Here is a 20,407-nt window from a genome sequence, read left to right on the forward strand (position 1 = left end):
ATGATGTTTGATTATTATAAATTGTGGTGCTTTTTTTTTTTTTTTAAACATTCTCAGCCTTTGTCTTTGTGTACTTGGGCAAGTATATCTGGCAATATAGAAACAGTGAATGGAATTGTTTGTCAAATGGCAGGCATATTTTTAAAATAGTGATAGCCACTGCTTAATTGTATATTGAAAGGAATTTATACCTATAATTCACACATCTGTTTTTTCCCTCATCCTTAAACCTTAAATTTGATATCATCAATTCTATATTTTTGTCAACAGTAAAATGTGTTTTATTTTAAAATTTGCTTATCCTTCCCTATTAATATGGTTGAATTTCACATGTGTGTTGAACTTTCTGTGACGTGACTAGTCTTTTTGATCACTTTTTCCTATTGAATTTTGATATTTTTCCTTAGTGAGTTTTAGGAATGCTTTACATATTATGGGTATTAATCTTTGATTTTTACATATATTTATAGAGTAGTTTCTCATTTTAAGCTCTGCTATATGGTCATCCAGGAATTTTTACATTTTTATGTTGTTAAATTTACCAGTCTTTGGTATTTCTCTGAATTTTATGTCTTATCAAGGAAGAATATACATGTACCTTACAGCCAATTTCTCATGACACTTCTATAACTTTGTTTTTAATCTTTATAGAATATAATTTTGTATATTGTAGAAGGTGAGAAATGTGTTTCAATTAAGACATTTTCAATTGCAAATGATCAAACCAGTTTAAACTAGCTTATTTGAAGAGAAATTTAATTAGTTTATGTAATTGGGATGCCTGAGCCATCATCAGGCATAACTGGACTCCCAGGTATAATAACTCTTTCTGTCTTCCTCTCTTTCTTTCTCACCTTTTGGATCTACATATGTTTGTATGTTAATTTCATTCTCTCCTAATACAAACAGGCTTTTTCCAAGTGGCAGGGAAGATGGCACCAGCAATTTGTATTCCTATCTTTCCAAGCAAGGTCTGTGACCCAAAGACAAGGCCCCTACTCCTGCTCCAAATCAAAAGTCCTTGAGGAAGGAATTTGAGTGGCCTATCTTGGATCATATTGTTCCCACCCCTGTGGCCAGGGCAGGCAAGGTATTATGATTGATGGCTCCAGCAAAAGTATGTGATTGGAGTGGGGTAGGAAATGGTTTTCCAAAGAAAGAGGGGTGCTGCAAAGATAGAACACAGTAAACACCTGCACCTCCACCCTGTGGTAGCTTAGCACATGCATGTTTACTCACATTTATTCCAGACATACAGTTCAAAAATACCTCTGCCTAACACAATGCAAAAATCTCACCCATAACTGAAAACTTCCAAAAACCTCTGTCCCGCAGTTACATTCAGCAATTGTAATTGTATCTTGATCCAAATCTAGGATTTCTGTGCTGTGCATTAATTTTGACAGGTCTTCTCATGGCTTATCTTGATTTTGCAGTCTGTAAGTCAAATTATAAATTCATCTGCCTCTAGCATTCATTATCCTGATAGTGGAGGGTGCTCTTCAGTAAATCTAGGAGGATGAATGTGCATGAGAGGTGAGAAGTCTATGGGAAGAGTCTCCTTCTAGAGGCCGTTCTGTTGTAGCAGCCTAATTCCTGCTTTTTTTTTTTTTTTTTTACTAGGAATGGATTTCTTTAGGATTCAACAGTCATATACTTCAATTTGGCAGGTTTGGAGTTTTTTTCTGGCAATAGCACTCTGTTACAGATCCATAGGTACTCTGCTGATACCTTATTATTGATAATTAATAATAAGGTGTCAAGGTCCCTGAAGGTGAACCCCTTCACTTCCCTATTTTGCCTGGTTGGTAGGCCAATAGCCCTAGCCCTCAGGTGAATAGAGTCTGACTAGGCTTTTGCCTCCTGGCATCATTAAACAATGAACCTTGGAGACTGGGGGAGAGGAGACCTGTCCTTTGCCACAAGCTTCATTGGAATGCCTCACTCCTTTATAATAGGAAGAATATGGCCCTGGGCACAGTGTGTTGGGTAAGGACCTCTCCTGTCAGCCTTGTTCCCTTTGCTCCTTCAGGTCTTCCCCTAGGGGTCAGTCATCTCCTCCTAAGCAAGCGGCAAAGTATTGATGCTGAGTAATATTGGATCATTGGCTCTAGGAGGAGCTTCCTTTCAAAAGCGCTGTGCCAGTCATTCCTTTTCTCTTTCTGGGAAGTCCAGTGCAGACTAAATGATGTGAACAAGGCCTTTATTATAGGGTTTTATAGATAGTCCTCAGAAGTAGCCACCATAGCTCAGCGTCTTGGTGTAGAACTCCAATAGGGCTAGAGTAGTGATTTGAGAACCAAGGGAAGACTAATGGTCTTACCAGCTACGTGGCTGCCACACATTCAGGGTTACCAACTTTCCAGTCTTACAGCAGAAGATAACTCAGTTTCTTCACTCCATCTTGATTTAGTCAGTGCCAAATTTTGGAGCCAAAATCTTAAAATACTCCTCTGTATTATTTAGGACTTGCTAGTTTTGACAGAAACCCATCAAACTTGCTTAAAACAAGAAGGGAATTTTATTGGCACAGTTTGGTAGTTAGTAGGTCCAGGGCTGCTGGCAGCCTCAAGTATGTTAGGATCTATATAGCTGAATAAGATTATCATGGTCTTCTCTCAGTTTTCCCTTTTCATATTTTCCTATTTCTTCTCTGGTGGGCTTATTGTTTCCTACCAGTGTCAGTTTTTTTCCATGTTGTAAGAGTAAAATTAGCTAGCCTCTAATTTAAACCCTTCCAGCTCACAAAAAGAAAAAAGCAGAGAACCTTTCTCCATCTCCAGATTGAAAGAACTGGAGTAGAACGCTGATTGACTGGGCCACATGGCCAGTTCCTGGGACAGTCACTGTGGCCAGGTAATGGTGTGATCTGGCTGGCCAGGCCGGGCCTGTTGTTCAACCCAAAGAAGAAAGACACTTGATTCATAGCCCTGGCTGAATCATGATTAAAGTGGGGAAGAAAGCATTCCCCCAAAGGAAAGAAGCAGTGTGGAACAGACTAAATAAATGAACAAGAGTTTGCTAAACTGTCTTAACCTTTTTTTCCCCTCAAATGCACAGCAATTTTTCCGATTCTATCTTTGTCTCTTCTTACTTAAAATGCCATCTTTAGTGTATATTATGAGGTGAATTCTTGTCCTTTTAATTGCCAATGCCACACTGTCCTAATTTAAAAAAAATCTTTAAATTAGAAAATTTGTATCTTATTCGGTTGTCTGGCTAATGTGGAAGTTGGACCATGATGCAGGAATTTTAATACACAGAGAAATATTCAGCCAAAGTGAAATTACATAGATACACAAAGCAGAAATTACTCCTGGGCAGTTTAGTTCATCACTTTAAATTTTTACTATGAAAATGTTGAGAGGTCTTTGTATATTAAGAAAACTAATTTAGTTGATTTTTATAATAATAAGCTTACACATGTAGCAGTGAGAAAAAAGTCACTTGGTATTTCTAAGCTCAAAACTATTAGGCATTCAAATAAAATTTCCTTGAAAATCTTTCTAAAATTAATTGTATCCTTTTAATACAGGAATCCATATTGAACATATAAGGCAACATTTGTTAGTGTGCATTTTGTGTCATTATGTTTGTTACTTGTAAATTTTGTAGCGGCCCCTTCTGTGTTCTAATAGATGAGTTTCCAAACAGGTAAACTTGCACATTTATATTTTCTTTAAAATAATAAATAATTCACAGTAAAGGTCTGACATGTTTTCTTTTAAGTACACTAAAGAATTAGTGACATTTGCTTTGACTAGTCAAGGACTTTATCTGTCTACTTTCTGGATCTTAGATGTACACCACATATGAGTTTTGGATGAGGCGTTATTCTTATACTTACGTCAGCAATTACTTTGTGGCTTTTTCATTGATAACAGGTGACTTTAGATCAGAGAAATCTAATGGGGAGATGAGTGAGTCTCTTGGAGCTGGAAGAGGAGCATCTGGCTCCACTCGCATTATCACCAGATTACGGAATCCAGACAGCAAACTGAGTCAGCTGAAGAGCCAGCAGGTGGCAGCTGCAGCACATGAAGCAAATAAATTGTTTAAGGAGGGCAAAGAGGTATGTTCTTTCTATTTAAAACAAAAATCTCTGGAGTATGAATAATTGTAGTTATTATACCTTAAAAGTATATAGGCTTATAGATCTGCTTTTGAATTAGATTTTCACCATTTTCAAGAGTGTAGTGGGTAACAAGTATAAAAGCATTAGGATTTTATTACGATAAGTATATTTGCACACCCAAATTTATTTCAAACATAAAAATGCTATAAGAGGGTGATACCATGCTGGCAGCTGGAAGTTTGCTGGGGCCGCTGTGAGCCAATCATCAGCCAGCAGCTGGAAGTTTGCTGGCAGCTGGAAGTTTGCTGGGGCCCCTTTGGCTGTGGCTCTCAACAATACCAGATGATCACTTTTTTGTATGTAATTCTAAAGAAATTAAAGTCTTTTACGCACATGATATGTGAGGGCTTTACTGAAGAGCTTTAGATTATTTATAATAACTTCAGGTGAGCTGTAGCTACAGGACAGGACATACCTAACCAAAAGCGTACATAGGATAGACAACATCCCAGCTCTGGTTATGAACAATGGGATCAAAGATGGGACTCAGTATCTCTGCCCCCACCTACTTGTGGTGACAGAACAGGGAACAAACTGTGTCTCCTAGATTTGAGAATTATTTGTAGATAAGCAAGAATAGACAAATGTTCTTCCTCTTTTTTTCTTTTTTAACATCATAGCAGTTGCTTTCAAGCAGTAAGTTTCAAAGTTCTTTTTGACCCTGACCCTTAGTAAAATAAATGTTTTTTTCTTTTCTTTTCTCTCTCTCTTTTTTTTTTTTTTTTTTTTGTGGTGCTGGGGATTGAGCCCAGGGCTTCATGCATGCAAGGCAAGAACTCTACCAACTGAGCTAAATCCCCAGCCCATAAATGTTTTTTTCCTACAACTTAATACATCTAAAAGCTTTCTGAGGTAGTATTTTTCTTACTATTACAGAAGCACTCTGATATTTTTTTCTTGTAGTTTAGTGCATTTATTATATTTTATTAAAATTTAAATGAGATTGACCATTTGGTTCATGATACACTGAAAGGTTGGAATCAACCTTTTTTTTTTTTTTCCTCTTCCCTTGTGGTGCTGGGAGTCAAACTTGGGTCTTAAACTTGGGTCTTCTAGGCACTCTGCCGACTGAGCTACACCCCAACCTGGGGATCAACTGCTTTTTCTTTTTTCTTTTTTCAGTGCTAGGGATCATACCCCAGGCCTCCCATATGCTACTGCAGTGAAATCAACTTTTTGAAACACTATTTTAAATTATCCATAGACCTTTTCTATTAAGACTGGAATGATAAAAAAAAATACAGAAGAAAAGATATTTTTTTGGAGAATGTATTTTAAATGTTAATAAATGTAATGCCTCTCTAAAGTAATGTTATAAATTTGATATTATGGTAGATGAATGATTTCACCTACAGTTTCATGTGCATATTTGAGATCACAAAAGTACTCACTAGTGTCTAGCACATACTTAATAAATGTTAGTTTTCTTTTCATGGGTATATCTTGGTTATTTGATCGTAAATTATTGGTTTCACTTTTAGCTTTTAAACTTAAACAGTTCAATCATAAGAGGCACCTTAACTCATTAAAATATTTGATTACACTTATTAAAAGGCAGTTGACAAGACAAAATTTGCATCTCTGCTATGAATAACGAAGTTTTTTTAATTTTCTTGGTCAGGTACTAGTAGTTAACTCTCAAGGAGAAATTTCACGGTTGAGCACCAAAAAGGAAGTGGTCATGAAAGGAAATATCAACAATTATTTCAAATTGGGTCAAGAAGGGAAGTATCGCGTCTACCACAATCAGTACTCCACCAATTCATTTGCTTTGAATAAGCACCAGCACAGGGAAGACCATGATAAGAGAAGGCATCTTGCACATAAGTTCTGTCTGACTCCAGCAGGAGAGTTCAAATGGAATGGTTCTGTCCATGGGTCCAAAGTTCTTACCATATCTACTCTGAGACTGACCATCACCCAATTAGAAAACAACATCCCTTCATCTTTTCTTCATCCCAATTGGGCTTCACACAGGTAAAGGATACTAAGGTTAATTTTTTACTATAAATTACAAAACACTTTTAAAGTGATTGTTATGCCTTAAAATGTCATTGCCAGAGAATTAAATGAAGTCGGTTTGGTCATACAGTAAGGAAGCTAGAGGCATGGGTGTACTTGTAACTTGCTGAATCAGCACTAGCGTTTGGATGATTTTTTAGGAACCAGTCTTTATCCCTAGAAATCAAGTGGAGTCCAGTCATTTCTGGTGGAGGCCATCAAGTCCAGGACATTGTAGAAGGACAAAGAATTGTGAGGACTAAATGATCTGAAATTCCTTCTAATGTTTAAAATCTGATTCTGTGAGCTTGAAACTTCAGTTGTAGTATGTTTTTATCTCCACCTTGAAACCTTACTCATAGGTACTGTAAGATGGAGTCACCATAAATTATGCTTTTAAGATCAACCAAATGAAATAATTTTTCTTCTGAAATATAGGGCAAATTGGATCAAGGCAGTTCAGATGTGTAGCAAACCCAGAGAATTTGCATTGGCTTTAGCTATTTTGGAGTGTGCAGTTAAACCAGTTGTGATGCTACCAATATGGCGGGAATCCTTAGGACATACCAGGTGAGTGACCCTTGTGAATGATGAATATTGGATATTGTTCTGGAAGTACTTATTGATTAAGAATGAAAGTTCATGTGGTTAAGAGTCTTACTAAAGATGTCATACTTCTTGGCCTCCGTTAGTTCTTATTTGTGATACAGGATTGTAATAAAGATCAAAAGAGATCACATATGGAAATTATAAATTCTTTTTGAATACTTTCATTCATTCATTTATTTTTATGTGGTGCTGAAGATTGAACCCAGTGCCTCACACATGGAAGGCAAGCACTGTGCCACTGAGCCACAATCCCAGCCCAAATTATAAATATTTTTTTTTAAGTAAAAAGTATTTTTTTTAATAGGAAGAACATTCATGTTTTTTGAGTATCTGTTCTAGAATGTTCCAATTACTGTGCTAAGGTTCTGCCTTACACCCTTTTTTAGACTTGAATGACTGAAAATCTTATAGCTTCCAAGTAGACCCAAAACTGTGTGACTTGGATAGATAAATTCTGAAACTTGAATCTGTTTAGCACAGATAGACTTACACAGAACAAAACTTTAGTCTTCAGAAGGTTATTACAAATTTAATATATACTTTTTATAAATATAAATATAAAATATATATTTTTTGCATTAAAAATGCAAATATTATTCAAGAGTATAATCAAAAAATAAAAATCATTCTACCTTCCCCATTCCTCTATGGAGTTCATGTAATTTTTATTTTTTGTGGTAGTGGGGATTGAACACTGAGCCATACCCCAGTCCCCCGCCTACCTTTTAAATTTTACTTTAAGAGAAAGTCTTGCTAAATTGTTGAGGCTGGCCTTGAAATTTTAATCCTTCTGCCTCAGTGTCCCAAATTGCTGGGATTACAAGTATGCTCCATTGTGTCCGGCACCCTATAATTTTAAAATATAAATATGTTTTGCATTACTTTCTACATTTGTTGTATTTTATAATGAATCTGTTTTTAAGTAATTTTATACCTACTGAACATTTTCATCTGTCAAAAGCTGCTTCCAGTTTTCTTTAGTGATTTCCCCACATAATCTTATTGCTGTTCCTGTCTTCCTCCTGCCTTTTTCCTTCCCATTTGGAATATAATTGCTGCTATTTGTAGCGTCCTCCACAAATGAATGGACTCAATTTTGCCTAGCAACTGAAAAACAAGGTTAAACTAAGGTGCTGCAGAATTGTGCACTATGGGACAGGAGAGATGAGTGGGTGACATGCTTCTGCTGTACTGTTTCTAGCCCTCTTTTATCAAGGTTGAGCCAGGAAAGAGAGTAACTGGGAGGCAGTGCTCTCTGTTTCTGTTGCTCCTTCTTACATTTACCTTCAGCCTTTCCCTAAACTGTTCTCTAGAAAAGGTGACCATCCTGAAACTTGTGTTGGTGGACCCTGAAGCCACATCTCTAGTGACAGATCAAAGCTTCAAAAACTATGATAATTGTTACTAAGTAAACCTTCCATTATTAGATGTAGTTTAAAATCACTAAATCATACCTTTTACTTATTTTTTTTTTTCAAGTGCTGGACATTATAGTGGAAGATGGAATTCAGACTTTTTAATCCAGGTGTTTTTTTTTTTTCCTCCTTGCTTTGTCAATACAGGTGACTGGTCTTTAATAATTATCATTTAATATAATGTTAAGGGGAGATGAAGTAGAATACTCTAAATTTCTTTAAAAATTAGGGACCACGATTTAAGAAAATTAGAAATTAATAATAGGACTTCTACTTTTGGCAATGGTATGGTTAACTAAATAGGTAACAAATTTATAAAACTGGATCCTCAAGAAATTCAAACTAATATTTTATTCAAAATGATTTTGAGGTGTGGTACTGGGGATTGAACCCAGGGGCACTTAACCACTGGGCCACATCCTCAGCATATTTTCTATATTATTTAGAGACAGGGTCTTATTGAGTTGCTAAGAGCCTCACTGAGTTGCTGAGGCTGGCTTTGAACTTGCAGCCCTCCTGCCTCAACCTCCCAGGTCGCTGGGATTACAGATATGTGCCATTACGCCCAGCTCAAAAAGATTTTTTATTGTGATAATTAATAAAAAGCTTTGAAAGCAGTCTAACAGTAATAATATTTTTAAAATATTCATAAATTATTGGGTTGGGAAAATAGCTCAGTTGGTAGAGTTCTACCAACAAGGCCCTGGGTTCTAATCCACAACACCACACAGACACACACACCACACCAAAAAAATAAAAAATAAAAATAAATTATCTTTGTGAAGAAAATTATGAAAATTTTTGTTGAGAAACATTAAATAATACAGAAAAAGTAGAAAACTTTCTTTTGTTTATGTACAGTGTCTTGACAACTTTAGGTTTTCTCCTATTAATATATAAATTGATTTTAATAACATTAAAAGTTTTAGTTGGGTTTTCTGTAGAATTGATGATACAAAAAAAACCAATAAGTGAAAAGGCAAATTTTAAAGACCAGGTGGGAGGGACTTGTTCTGCAGGGTAACTAGACTTCTTTTTTATTTTTTAAAAATATATTTAAAAAATATATTTTTAGTTGTTCACAGACCTTTATTTTATTTATTTGTATATGGTTTGGAGAATTGAACCCATGGTAGGCAAGTGCTCTACCACTGAGTGCTCTACCACTGAGCCACAATTCCAGCCCCCTACAAGACTTCTTTTAAAGCTATAATAATGCAGTGGTATAGACGCAAAGATAAACATAGACCAATGGTACAGCATAAAAAGAGTCCAGAATCAGACCAACCCATACATGGAAATGTAACACACGATTGAAGTAGCATTTACAGAGGATGAATGTTCAGGGAAAGGTGAGGGGGCAACGAGTTATCCATGTTGGTGGAAAATTGGGTTCCGTGTTTCATATCACAAAGAAGTCAATTCCAGATGAGCAAATCTTAAATGTGAAAAAGCAAAACTTTAACAAAACTCCAAAGAGAAATTATAGAACATTTTCGTTATAACCCTGGAAGAAACTCCCTGTTTGTTTCTCCCCGCAACCTCTTTCTTTTCCCCTTCTTTCTTTTTCCCTTCCTTCCTTGTTTTTATTTCCTGATACCCTTTCTTTCCTTCCATACTTATTCCTTTTCATGTTTTTTTTTCCTCTCCTGACTCATTCATTGTCTCCTGTGATATATATAAGGCAGACATTTCTTGAATTTACAAGCATGTTGCCAGATGAGAATGAGTGTGCAAGGGTGTGTATGTCTGTATACACTACAAGTGGGTTCCTATGTTTAATAAGTGATACAACTGTAAGATTCTGTGTAATATAAGGTGTAATGGATAATAATAAAAGTGAAGCCACAGGCATTGGTGCATACATGTAACCCCAGAAATTTGGGAGGCTGAGGCAGGAGGATCATAAGTTCAAGGCCAGCATCAGCAACTTAGTAAGGCCCTAAGCAACTTAGCAAGACTCTGTCTTAGAAAGTAAAAAGGGGGCTGGGGATGTGGCTCAAGAGGTAGCGCGCTCGCCTGGCATGCGTGCGGCCCGGGTTTGATCCTCAGCACCACATACAAACAAAGATGTTGTATCCGCTGAAAACAAAAAAATAAAAATATTAAAAAATAACTATTAAGAAAGTAAAAAGGGCTGGAGATGTGGCTCACTGGTTAAGTGCTCTTGGGTTCAATCCCCAATTATGTCCGCCGTTCCCAGCCCCCCCCCCCCCAAAAAAAAAGAACATCTGTGAATTAACCACCGAATTTAAAAATAAGGACATTACCATGATTGCATCTGGTTTTCACTCACATTATCTTATTTCTCCTGAGAAAACCATTGTTTTGGGGCAGGGGGAGGGGGTGATTGAACTTAGGGTCTTGTATATGCTAGGCAAGCACTCTACTGTTGAACTACATCCCTAGTTCTTTGTATTTTATTTTGAGACAGGGTTTTTCAAACTTGCCCTCACTGGTTTCAAACTTGTGATCCTCCTGCATGAGTCCCCTAAGTAGGCAGGATTATAGGCTGGACCACCACACCAGCTAGATAACCACAACCTTAAAGTTTGTGTTTTATTATATGATTCCTTTATAGCAGTAGCTTGTTTTTTGTTGAATTTGGGCTGCCTTGTAATAATGTATTATCCTAAAAGACTGAGTCATGGACTGGTTGAATATATTTTTGTTGTTTTATTGTAATTGGTAGTATCTACAATATATTAAAGAACTCTTACACTTCAATAATATGAAAAACGTGAATCCATTTAGTAGGGGGAAAAAGACTAAAAATATAAATATAATTTACTCAAGAAGAGACACAAATAGCCAAGAAGGCTGAAAAGGTGCTTAACTTTCATGGTAAGTTGGGAAATGCACATCAAAACCATAGGATACTGTTCCACATCCATCAAATTGTCAAACTTTTAAAGAAAGAGTATATTAAGAAAGAGGTGACATAAGAGGAAGACAGCTCTAATACACTCTAATATAACCCTAATACAGATCAGTAGTATAATGAGTGATGTAACAATTTAAGTTTGGTGAAAAAGTTAATGCAATTCTTGTATTTAATATCATGGAGGAACTATATTACATGTTTATACAAGGACACATGTTAGATGAGTGTTCCTTAGAATTTTATACTTAATGGTAAAATTTGAAAATAATCCCCAAATAGCCATGATCAGGCAAATTTAAATTTTGACATTGTCTTATAATGTACCAGCAAAAGTCAAATTAGAGCAACAATTGTAATGAAATTGGATCTGTAAATATGGAAGGAAGTGAAAAGTTCTTTCACTAAAAATATGTAGCAAAATGAAATTAAACCTCTATCTCTCACCCTGAACAAATCAACTCAAAGTAAATCAAAGACTTAGGCACTAGAACAGAGACCCTGTGCCTAATAGAAGAAAAAATAAGTGCAAATCTTCGGTCTAGGATCTGACTTCCTTAACAAGATTCCTAAAGCACATGAAGTAAAATCAAGAATCAATAAATGGGATGGATTCAAATTAGAAAGCTTTTTAGCAAAGGAAATAATCAGTAATGTGAGAGCCAACAGATTGGGAGAAAATCTTTACCACATGCACCTCCTATAAAGCATTAATTTCTAGGATATACAAAGAACTCAGAATACTTAACACCAAAAAAACAAATAACTCAATCAATAAATGGACCAAGGAACTGAACAGACACTTCACAGAAGAAATACAGTTGATCAACAAATATATGAAAAAGTGTTCAACATCTCTAGCAATTAGAGAAATGCATTTCATCTAATGAGATTTCACCTCACTCCTGTTAGAATGGCAATCATCAAGAATATAGGTGACAATAAATGTTGGCGAGGATATGGGGAAAAAGGTGCACTCATACATTGCTGGTGGGACTGCAAATTTGTGCAACCACTATGGAAAGCAGTATGGAGATTCCTTAGATAACTGGGAATGGAACTGCCATTTGACCCAGCTGTTGCACTCCTTGGTTTATACCCAAAGGACTTAAAATCAGCATACTATAGTAATGCAGCTACTTCAATGTTTATAGCAACTCAATTCACCATAGCCAAACTATGAAACCAGCCTAGGGTCCTTCAGTAGATGAATGGATAAAGAAAATGTGATATTTTCTTTATCCATTCAGTGGAATAATATTCAGTGGAATATTATTCAGCTTTAAAAAAGTGAAATTATGGCATTTGCCAGTAAATGGATGGAGTTGCAGAATATCATACTAAGGAAAATAAGCCAGTCCCTAAAAACCAAAGGCCAAATGTTTTCCTTAATATGCAGATGCTAATTTACAGTAAGACATGCAGGGTTGGGGTGGGGCACTAGAGAAGAATAACATTACCTTAGATTAGATGGAGGGAAGGAGAGGGGATGTAGGGATAGGAAAGATAGTAGAATAAAACAGACATTATTACTTAATGTATATATGTGACTGCATGACCAATATGATTCTAAAACGTGTACTTGGAAAAATGAAAAATTATCTGTGATGATATATCAAAGTGCATAAATGCATGTTATGTATAACTAATTAAAACAATAAAAAAATTAATAAAAATAATTGTAGTTTGATATTATTTGTGTTCAAAGCATGTATGCTAATATATTACAATATTATTGAGGGAATGTAGATATTTATGGTTAATGTTTTAAGAAATTCAAGGGCTGTGTGCTTGAAGCTTAAGAAATAATACTTAAGTAAAATATGATCAAGAAGTCATTATGAAAACTAAAACAATTTTGATTTGGATGTTAATGAAAGCTACATATATTGAAATTTGTAGGATGCAATTAAAAAGTTCCTAGAGGAAATTGGTTGTCCTCAGTGTTTGTATTAAAGAAGAAAAACTGCAAATTAGTTAGCAAGGAATACATCTCAAAGAGGCAGTGTAAAGGAAAGAAATGTTGAAGGACAGATTTAATGAAATAACAAACATACATACCTTAGATGTGTAAAATTATAATTCACAAACTTCTGATAAGATTATCAAGGAAAATAAAAAAGGAAAGCCAGAAAACTCAAATGACTGATATCAAGAATAAAGAATGGAACTTACTAACCAATATTTCTGATTCTCTAGTACTAGCACTGGGGATTTTAAAGCTCTTACAGGTCCTCTGACAAAATAGCCAGGCTTCCTAAGTTCATAGAGAAAGCAGTCACCTTGGTTTACTTGAGGTTGGAGGGGGAGTAGGAAAGGAGATGCTATGGTGATCTGTCTTTAGACAGTAGGTTATGGGCCACACTTAGAAAAAGGATTTCTGGTTATATTACTGCATCTGTGATTGTTTAATTAAGTTGTTTGAAATTCAGGAATCAGAAAATTTAAAGTTTTATACCAAAATAGAAAATGAGGGGAATCTTATAGATCATAATTTCTATTAGCATATAAAATGACAAACAAACTATGGTGCATACCTGTAATCCTAGTGACTTGGGAGGCTGAGGCAGAAGAATTGCAGATTGCAATTTATTAAGACACTGTCTCAAAATAAAAAGAGTTGGGGACTCATGATGTAACTTGGTTGTAAAGTATCCCTAGGTTCAAAACTCAATACTCACCTCCCAAAAAAAAGATAGGAAAAAAACTTGATAAAAAGAAGTAGGCAGGGGCTGGGATTATAGCTCAGTGGTAGAACACTTGCTTAGCATATGTGAGGCACTGGGTTCAATCTGCAGCACCACACCACATAAGTAAATAAATAAATAAAATTCAAAAAAAGACAAATAGAAAATTATGGCCCTGTTTCCTTTATTAATATTTATCAGTGATGAATAACTAATAAATAGATGTATACATAGGAAATCTTAAATAAAATATTAGCAAATATACTCAGGAAGAAATTAAAAGAAACCTAGATTCTTTCTAGGCATGGTTAACGTGGTCTAATATTAGATTAATATTTGAGAAGTCAAAGAAAGAGAAATTTATGATCAGTTCATTAGATGCCAGAAAAGTTTGGTTTTGTCAGTTCATTATCAATTATTGTTGTTTTTTAAAGCTTAAATAATAATATGAAATCTTTTTTTTTTTTTAATGGTAAAGATTTATTTCAAACCAAACCATTTTCCTTCTCTCTGTAGCCTTTGAAGCATTCCCCTTATGGTGGAAAAAAACAAAGATGCCTATTACTATTTGTTTTTTTTAATTTTCATTTTTTGATTCATGTAGATGGATAGCATGCCTTTTTATTTTTTTTGTTTTTATGTGGTGCTAAGGATTGACCCCAGTGCCTCACATGTGCTAGGCAAGAGCTTTGCCACTGAGCTACAGCCCCAGCCCCCCCCCCCTTTCAATTCTTATTTATTTATTTGTTTGTTTGTTTATTTTTTGCGGTGCTGGGGATTGAACCAAGGACCTTGTGCATGCAAGGCAAGCACTCTACCGACTGAGCTACATCCCCAGCCCCTTTACTATATTTTGACTTTAACTAAAAACATAGCCAGTGCAAGTTGCCAAGAGATATATGTAAACATTGCCAAGATATAGACTCAGTTATTATAATCTAATTATGTACTTAGGAAATCCCCCCATGGCTGAAGTTCTATCAGAAACAATATGAAAATTAAATAAGATTTGTGGCATACTAAATAAAAAGCTTTCATGTAAACAAACAAAAACCATGTAAAAAACACCAGGGGCCTTACTTCTGAGTTAAAATAGCAAATTAGATAAACACATTTAATTTTGTTCCTCGCTGACTTCCATCAAAGCGGGCAAAGGGGTGACAATGGACCTGTTTTACACTGTAGTTGGCCAGGTACCGTGATTGTGGTGGGCCCTGTGTCTTCCTGGACATGCTCATGACCTTGCCCACTAACTCACCAAAAAGGCTCTTATAAACTTTTGTTAAAGCTACAGACAGACTGTGTGACACAGGAAGAAGGTCATATTTTATTGGAAAATCTTTGTAGTGACAATATTTCTCTTGCTCATGCAGCTAGTTTTATGCTTGCTTTTTCACTATTTGGGATATACACATAGGTAGTAAAACCGAGAGGAGATAAACAAGGGAATATTTAACACAAAAGATGAAGTAGTAATTGCCAAGGGTTAGGAAACACAAGCTTTTGATACATTGCTTATTGGTAAAGTTCAATTTTTTAGCTTTGTTGCATTTTATATATTTAAAAAATCTTGAGTGAAAAGATGCCAGCAATAACCAATAAAGCTGCCAAACTCCTAGGAATAAATACTCAGGACTTGCATAAAACAATCCTTAAAACTTGACTAAAGTCTTAAAGAATACTTTGCCTTGTGAAGAGGATTTGCCCTCCTGAGACTGTGGGAGGCTTGACCAAAATGATATTAATAGTTCATCTAGAAAAATTAATGTGTAAGAATAGCCTTAGGGAAATGGATATTAAGAATAGGTGTTAGAGCATATTTTGAAACTAATCAAAATAATCCTGCTAAAGGAGGAGAGTGGAATAGATTAGGAAATTCAGAAACAGATTTAAATGCATGTGGGAATTTAGCAAGTGGTAGAAATCAAAGAGGGCATGTTTGGGGAAAATGTCACTTAGATCCTGCCTTAGCAAAAACGTTCAGATTGATGAAGATTAAAAAAAAAAAGAAAGAAAAAGAAAAGAAAAAAAGAAAAAAATCAAAACCCTAAAACAAAGAAAATTGCAATACAAAAGCATGAATTAATTTATATTTTTGTTGTGATACTTTCTTTTTAAACAGATAAAAACCCCAGATGGCATACAGGAGAAAAGTGGATACATGTATTTAAAATTCTGTGTGGAAAAATATTATAATCATATTCAAAAGACAGATGAAAAACTGAGGAAAAATATTTGCACCACAAATGGAAAATGTCCTTAATTGACAAAAGACCTTTTATAAATGAAAAGGACTAATAGTCCAGTACAGACAAGACAAAGGAATTGAACAGGCATTGTGCAGAAAAATAAATATGAAAGGCCAGTAGACATAAAAATGATTACTTCTCTCATAATTAAAGAACCATGGGATAGCATATTTTACTACTCAATTGGGCTAAGAATTTGGAAGGTTGATACTAACTCAGCTCGTATGGATGTATGGGACAACAGGTTGTCCTTGTAATGAAAGGGAGGCTGGAGTGCACAGTTCTGAGGAACAGTTTGGCATTGTCTCAGCATGTTAAGTGCAAGAACTTTTGGTTTCAGCCATCCCATCAGTAATGAACCTAGAGGGATATTCCCCAAGTTTACCATGAAAGATATGCTATAAAAAATGTTGTATGCAGTAGTTTTAGTATAATAACAGAACAGAATCCTGGGCACTGCATGGATACCAGGAGTGAAGTTGATGCTCAGTCCATTCCTTGGACTCAGTCCATTCCAGCTCTCGGATGACTGTGTGGATGAGGACGGACAGTCTGCCATCCAGTGCGCCCACCAGAGTGGAGTGGCTGCTGAAGCCTGCATGTTACCAGTCTGATAGAACGTCCTTTCTGTGGCCTCCAGTCTACCAGTAGTGACAAAGATTTCTTCCTAACAAACAGGACTGAAGTCCTGCCAAGCTCCCCTGTGTTTCTGCCTCTTCCCTTAAGGATCATCTTGATAGCAGTGATTTTTTTTTTTTTTTAACTGAAAAAATGAACAGAATTTTCTCAGAGACACTCAACATCACAGATTAGCTGTAATAACTATAATAAAATAAAGCTGTTTGTTATTAGCTATTTTAGCTATCACACTTAACAGCTTGCCTCAGTAAAGTGTAAATCATTTGAATTTGAGGATAGAAACCAAGAGCCCCAAAGTGTCATGGTGCTAGCATTTTCCACACAGTGCTCCATTCCAGGCCTCTCTCAGAAGATGGCTCAGTTATTATGGTGGACCTGGCCTTTCAGAGGTGGAAGAAGCCAAGGTAACAAAAACTCTGGAAACTACTATTGGGTTCTGGCATTGGCACTCAGGGCATCCACCATGCTATGCCTCTGGAGCTTGTTTCACTCCTGGTTCTGAGAGTGTTGGTGAATAGATGGTATTTGAGTAGGTGAGTTAGTTGCTACTGAGAAACTACCACCTTTCCCCTCCAGCCATTAGTTAGGAGAACCTGGAGGGGCCTTATGGAGAATATTCTCTGTTGTAGTTGTGTGCAGTCAATAGTCATGAACTCTCAACCTGGGGGAACTATGTACTGAGGTCCTATGATCAGAGGAACACAAAGACTTCTTAAAAAAAGGAGAAGGAAGGAGGGCAGGGAGAAAAAGGAAGAGAAATAGGGAATGTTTGATGTAAAATGAAGATAAAATGAATTCAGTTTTCCTCTCTTTCTTGCACCACTACACCAAGTTGACAAAAGGCCTCTGTTCTTTCCCATGTAGGTGTGCATGAGAAATTTGCTTCCTCTGTGGTTTGATTGGGACAAAAAGCAGTTCTGCCACTGGAGCTCTTAGAGGCAAAAGCTCCTGTCTTTGTAGATTTTGGTTCAAGTCTGTTTACAAGCAGTATTCCCACTCATGAAAATCTAGACTAATTACCTAAATGTAGAATCCCACACAGGCCTGCACGTTACTGGTAGGTGCATAGGTGCCTGTTTTCTTGCCTGATAAAAGGGGGTGGCTGTGCCGTTTGCCTCATGATTGATTGAGTTCATTGTGGACCTTCTTTCCTGATTCCTCCTGTCATCCAAAAGGGGGCGCCCCATGGGCCCCTTTTTCTGTGGATATAGTAAACCAGAACTCTCTGTTAGTGGATCCTGTGAAGACTTTAAAATCTCCAGTGCTAGTTGATTAAAAACAAAAGCTTGTTGGATTTGTTGGACTTTGTGGGAAGGAAAAAAACACTGAAAATATACTTTCATAGTGAACTAATTCAGTAAGATATAGTTTCTCCTTGCAGCAGCATAATTTTTTAGTTCTTTTAAAAAGATCTTTTACTCTGAAAGATCTTCTAGTATAATTATTCACTGATTATAAACTAGTTGTGTGTGTTCTAGCAGTATCCTGTGTGTAAATGCACAATAAACTATGTAAAAGGTAAAAGATTTATAAGATCTTAAGAGAAACCTAAGTGTGCCTTATGGACTATATAAAGGGATACATAAATGATATATGCATGAAATCTTTCAAGAATAAAACAGAAGTCTTTCAGGAAGGTATATGAAAAATATAGCCATTTTTGCCATTTTCTATTCTGACTTTTCCTGTTACAAAATTCTACATCTATTTATTTTTGTCAGTTGGCATTGGGTTTGTGGGATTACAACTAACCACTCTTTGGTTTTGTGCCTAATTTTCAGTATAGTGTTTTTTACCTTTTTTATTTTTTTCAAAGTTAAGTGTATTTCTGCTTTTGTATCTATGTGTTTTTAGGTTACATAGAATGACATCAATTGAAAGAGAAGAAAAGGAGAAAGTAAAAAAAAAAGAGAAAAAACAAGAAGAGGAAGAAACAATGCAGCAAGCTACATGGGTAAAATATACATTTCCAGTTAAACATCAGGTAATTTTTAAAAAGTGTTAGCCACCATTTTTGAGACCTTTATTTTACAACTTCAAATAACTTATAATTTTCACTTCTCACAAAACCTTTTAATTAATACAGTTGCGATTAAGTACATCTTTCTGATAATTTTATAAGCATAGATTCCTCTTACTAAAAAGTGTTTGAGACCAATTTGTTGAAACTGCTATTAAAAAATAAAAACTAAAACTTTGTTCAAAGTTTGCATTTTAAAAATAATTGTAAGTTCTTTTATAAAAATCTCTGATTCCCAGTGAAAATTAAATTGATTGATAAATTCTGTTTGCCTGAATCTTACTCTTGTTTGGTAATGTGTAATGCCACACATGTTATGTTGTTTGATTAACTTGTTTTCATTTATACCAGGTTTGGAAACAAAAAGGAGAGGAGTATAGAGTAACAGGATATGGTGGCTGGAGCTGGATTAGTAAAACTCATGTTTATAGGTTTGTTCCTAAATTGCCTGGCAATACTAATGTGAATTATAGGAAGTCATTAGAAGGAAGTAAGTAACTGAGTCTTTTAATATTTATGTTTAATATGAAAATTTTAAATACTTAGTTTTTTTACTAATAAAAATTATATTTTTGTCTGAATAACCACATTTGATTTGTATTATTTTCTTATAAACTGATAGTATATTGGCCATATTTTGGATAAAAGCATTTTTCTGAAACTTTTGATAGTATATGCAAAATTACTGTTGTCGCTTACTAATTATACACTTTTTTTTTTTTAAATTTTTTTTTATTGGTTGTTCAAAACATTATAAAGCTCTTGACATATCATATTTCATACATTAGATTCAAGTTTAATTATACACTCTTAAATTTAAAAAATTATCTATATTCACAGGATTTTGGTATCTAGAATTGCAGTTAAAGAAATACTATACAAAGGGGCTGGGATTATAGCTCAGTGGTAAATGTTTGCCTAACACGTGCGAGGCACTGAGTTCGATCCTCAGCACCACATAAAATTAAATAAAATAAAGGTATTGTGGCTAACTACAACTAAAACAAATTTTAAAAAAAAGATGAAAGGCTATACAAACAATTATCTATTTATTTATTTATTTATTAAAGTCAGGAAGCCCTGTATATTTCAGCTTTGTTTATTTTATTTATTTATTTTTTTTTTTAAGAGAGAGAGAGAGAGAATTTTTTTAATATTTATTTTCTAGTTTTCGGCGGACACAACATCTTTGTATGTGGTGCTGAGGATCGAACCCGGGCCGCACGCATGCCAGGCGAGCGCGCTACCGCTTGAGCCACATCCCCAGCCCAATTATTTATTTTTTTTATTTTTTTGAAACCACAGCCACTGAGTCACATATCTGGTAACCTCAGCATTATTGTAAATAGCAAACCTAGAAAGGAAGTGATCAAGTCTCCTATCACAGTCATATAAATGAGCTTTGTTTTTGATTTACTATTGGCTAACAAACTTTAGCATTTAGAATCACAGATTAGAGATAGACTTTCCTTTTCAAAGACTAAATGACACACCAGTGTTCACATAGGCAGAAAGTAGTAAATCCCTGACCAGATCCTGTGGCTCTTGGCTTCTGTAGCCCTGTTTATTGTCTGCCATGCAGTCTCTTCCCTTTGTTACCTAAGTGATTTTCAAGAACCACTGTGCTAACTACATGTTATAATCTGCTGATTTACGTTATGATGGGTTCTTCCCTTTGAAACCTAAATGTAGTGCACAATAGTATGTACTTACCTAATTAATCAATTTGGCTTCTTTGTGAATGGCTATGATGAAACCTGGACTGGTAGAT

At 35.4% G+C, this 20,407-nt stretch overlaps 1 protein-coding gene across 13 annotated transcripts in view; it reads left to right on the top strand.

Moving 5' to 3' along the window:
* Bptf (bromodomain PHD finger transcription factor) overlaps window positions 1–20,407 on the top strand; it is a 129,659-nt gene that overhangs the window by 60,817 nt on the left and 48,435 nt on the right. For all 13 annotated transcript variants that reach the window (XM_046427690.2, XM_046427688.2, XM_046427692.2 and 10 more), the window contains 5 exons: window positions 3,885–4,072; window positions 5,757–6,112; window positions 6,575–6,706; window positions 18,471–18,600; window positions 18,988–19,126. In XM_046427690.2, the coding sequence (XP_046283646.1) occupies window positions 3,885–4,072; window positions 5,757–6,112; window positions 6,575–6,706; window positions 18,471–18,600; window positions 18,988–19,126 (945 nt within the window). The remainder of the gene's footprint in view (window positions 1–3,884; window positions 4,073–5,756; window positions 6,113–6,574; window positions 6,707–18,470; window positions 18,601–18,987; window positions 19,127–20,407) is intronic.

This window comes from Marmota monax, unplaced genomic scaffold, assembly GCF_021218885.2.
Source record: "Marmota monax isolate L192 unplaced genomic scaffold, Marmota_monax_Labrador192_F-V1.1 WCK01_AAM20220418_F8-fsc00285, whole genome shotgun sequence".
In the NCBI taxonomy this organism is placed as follows: Eukaryota; Metazoa; Chordata; class Mammalia; order Rodentia; family Sciuridae; genus Marmota; species Marmota monax.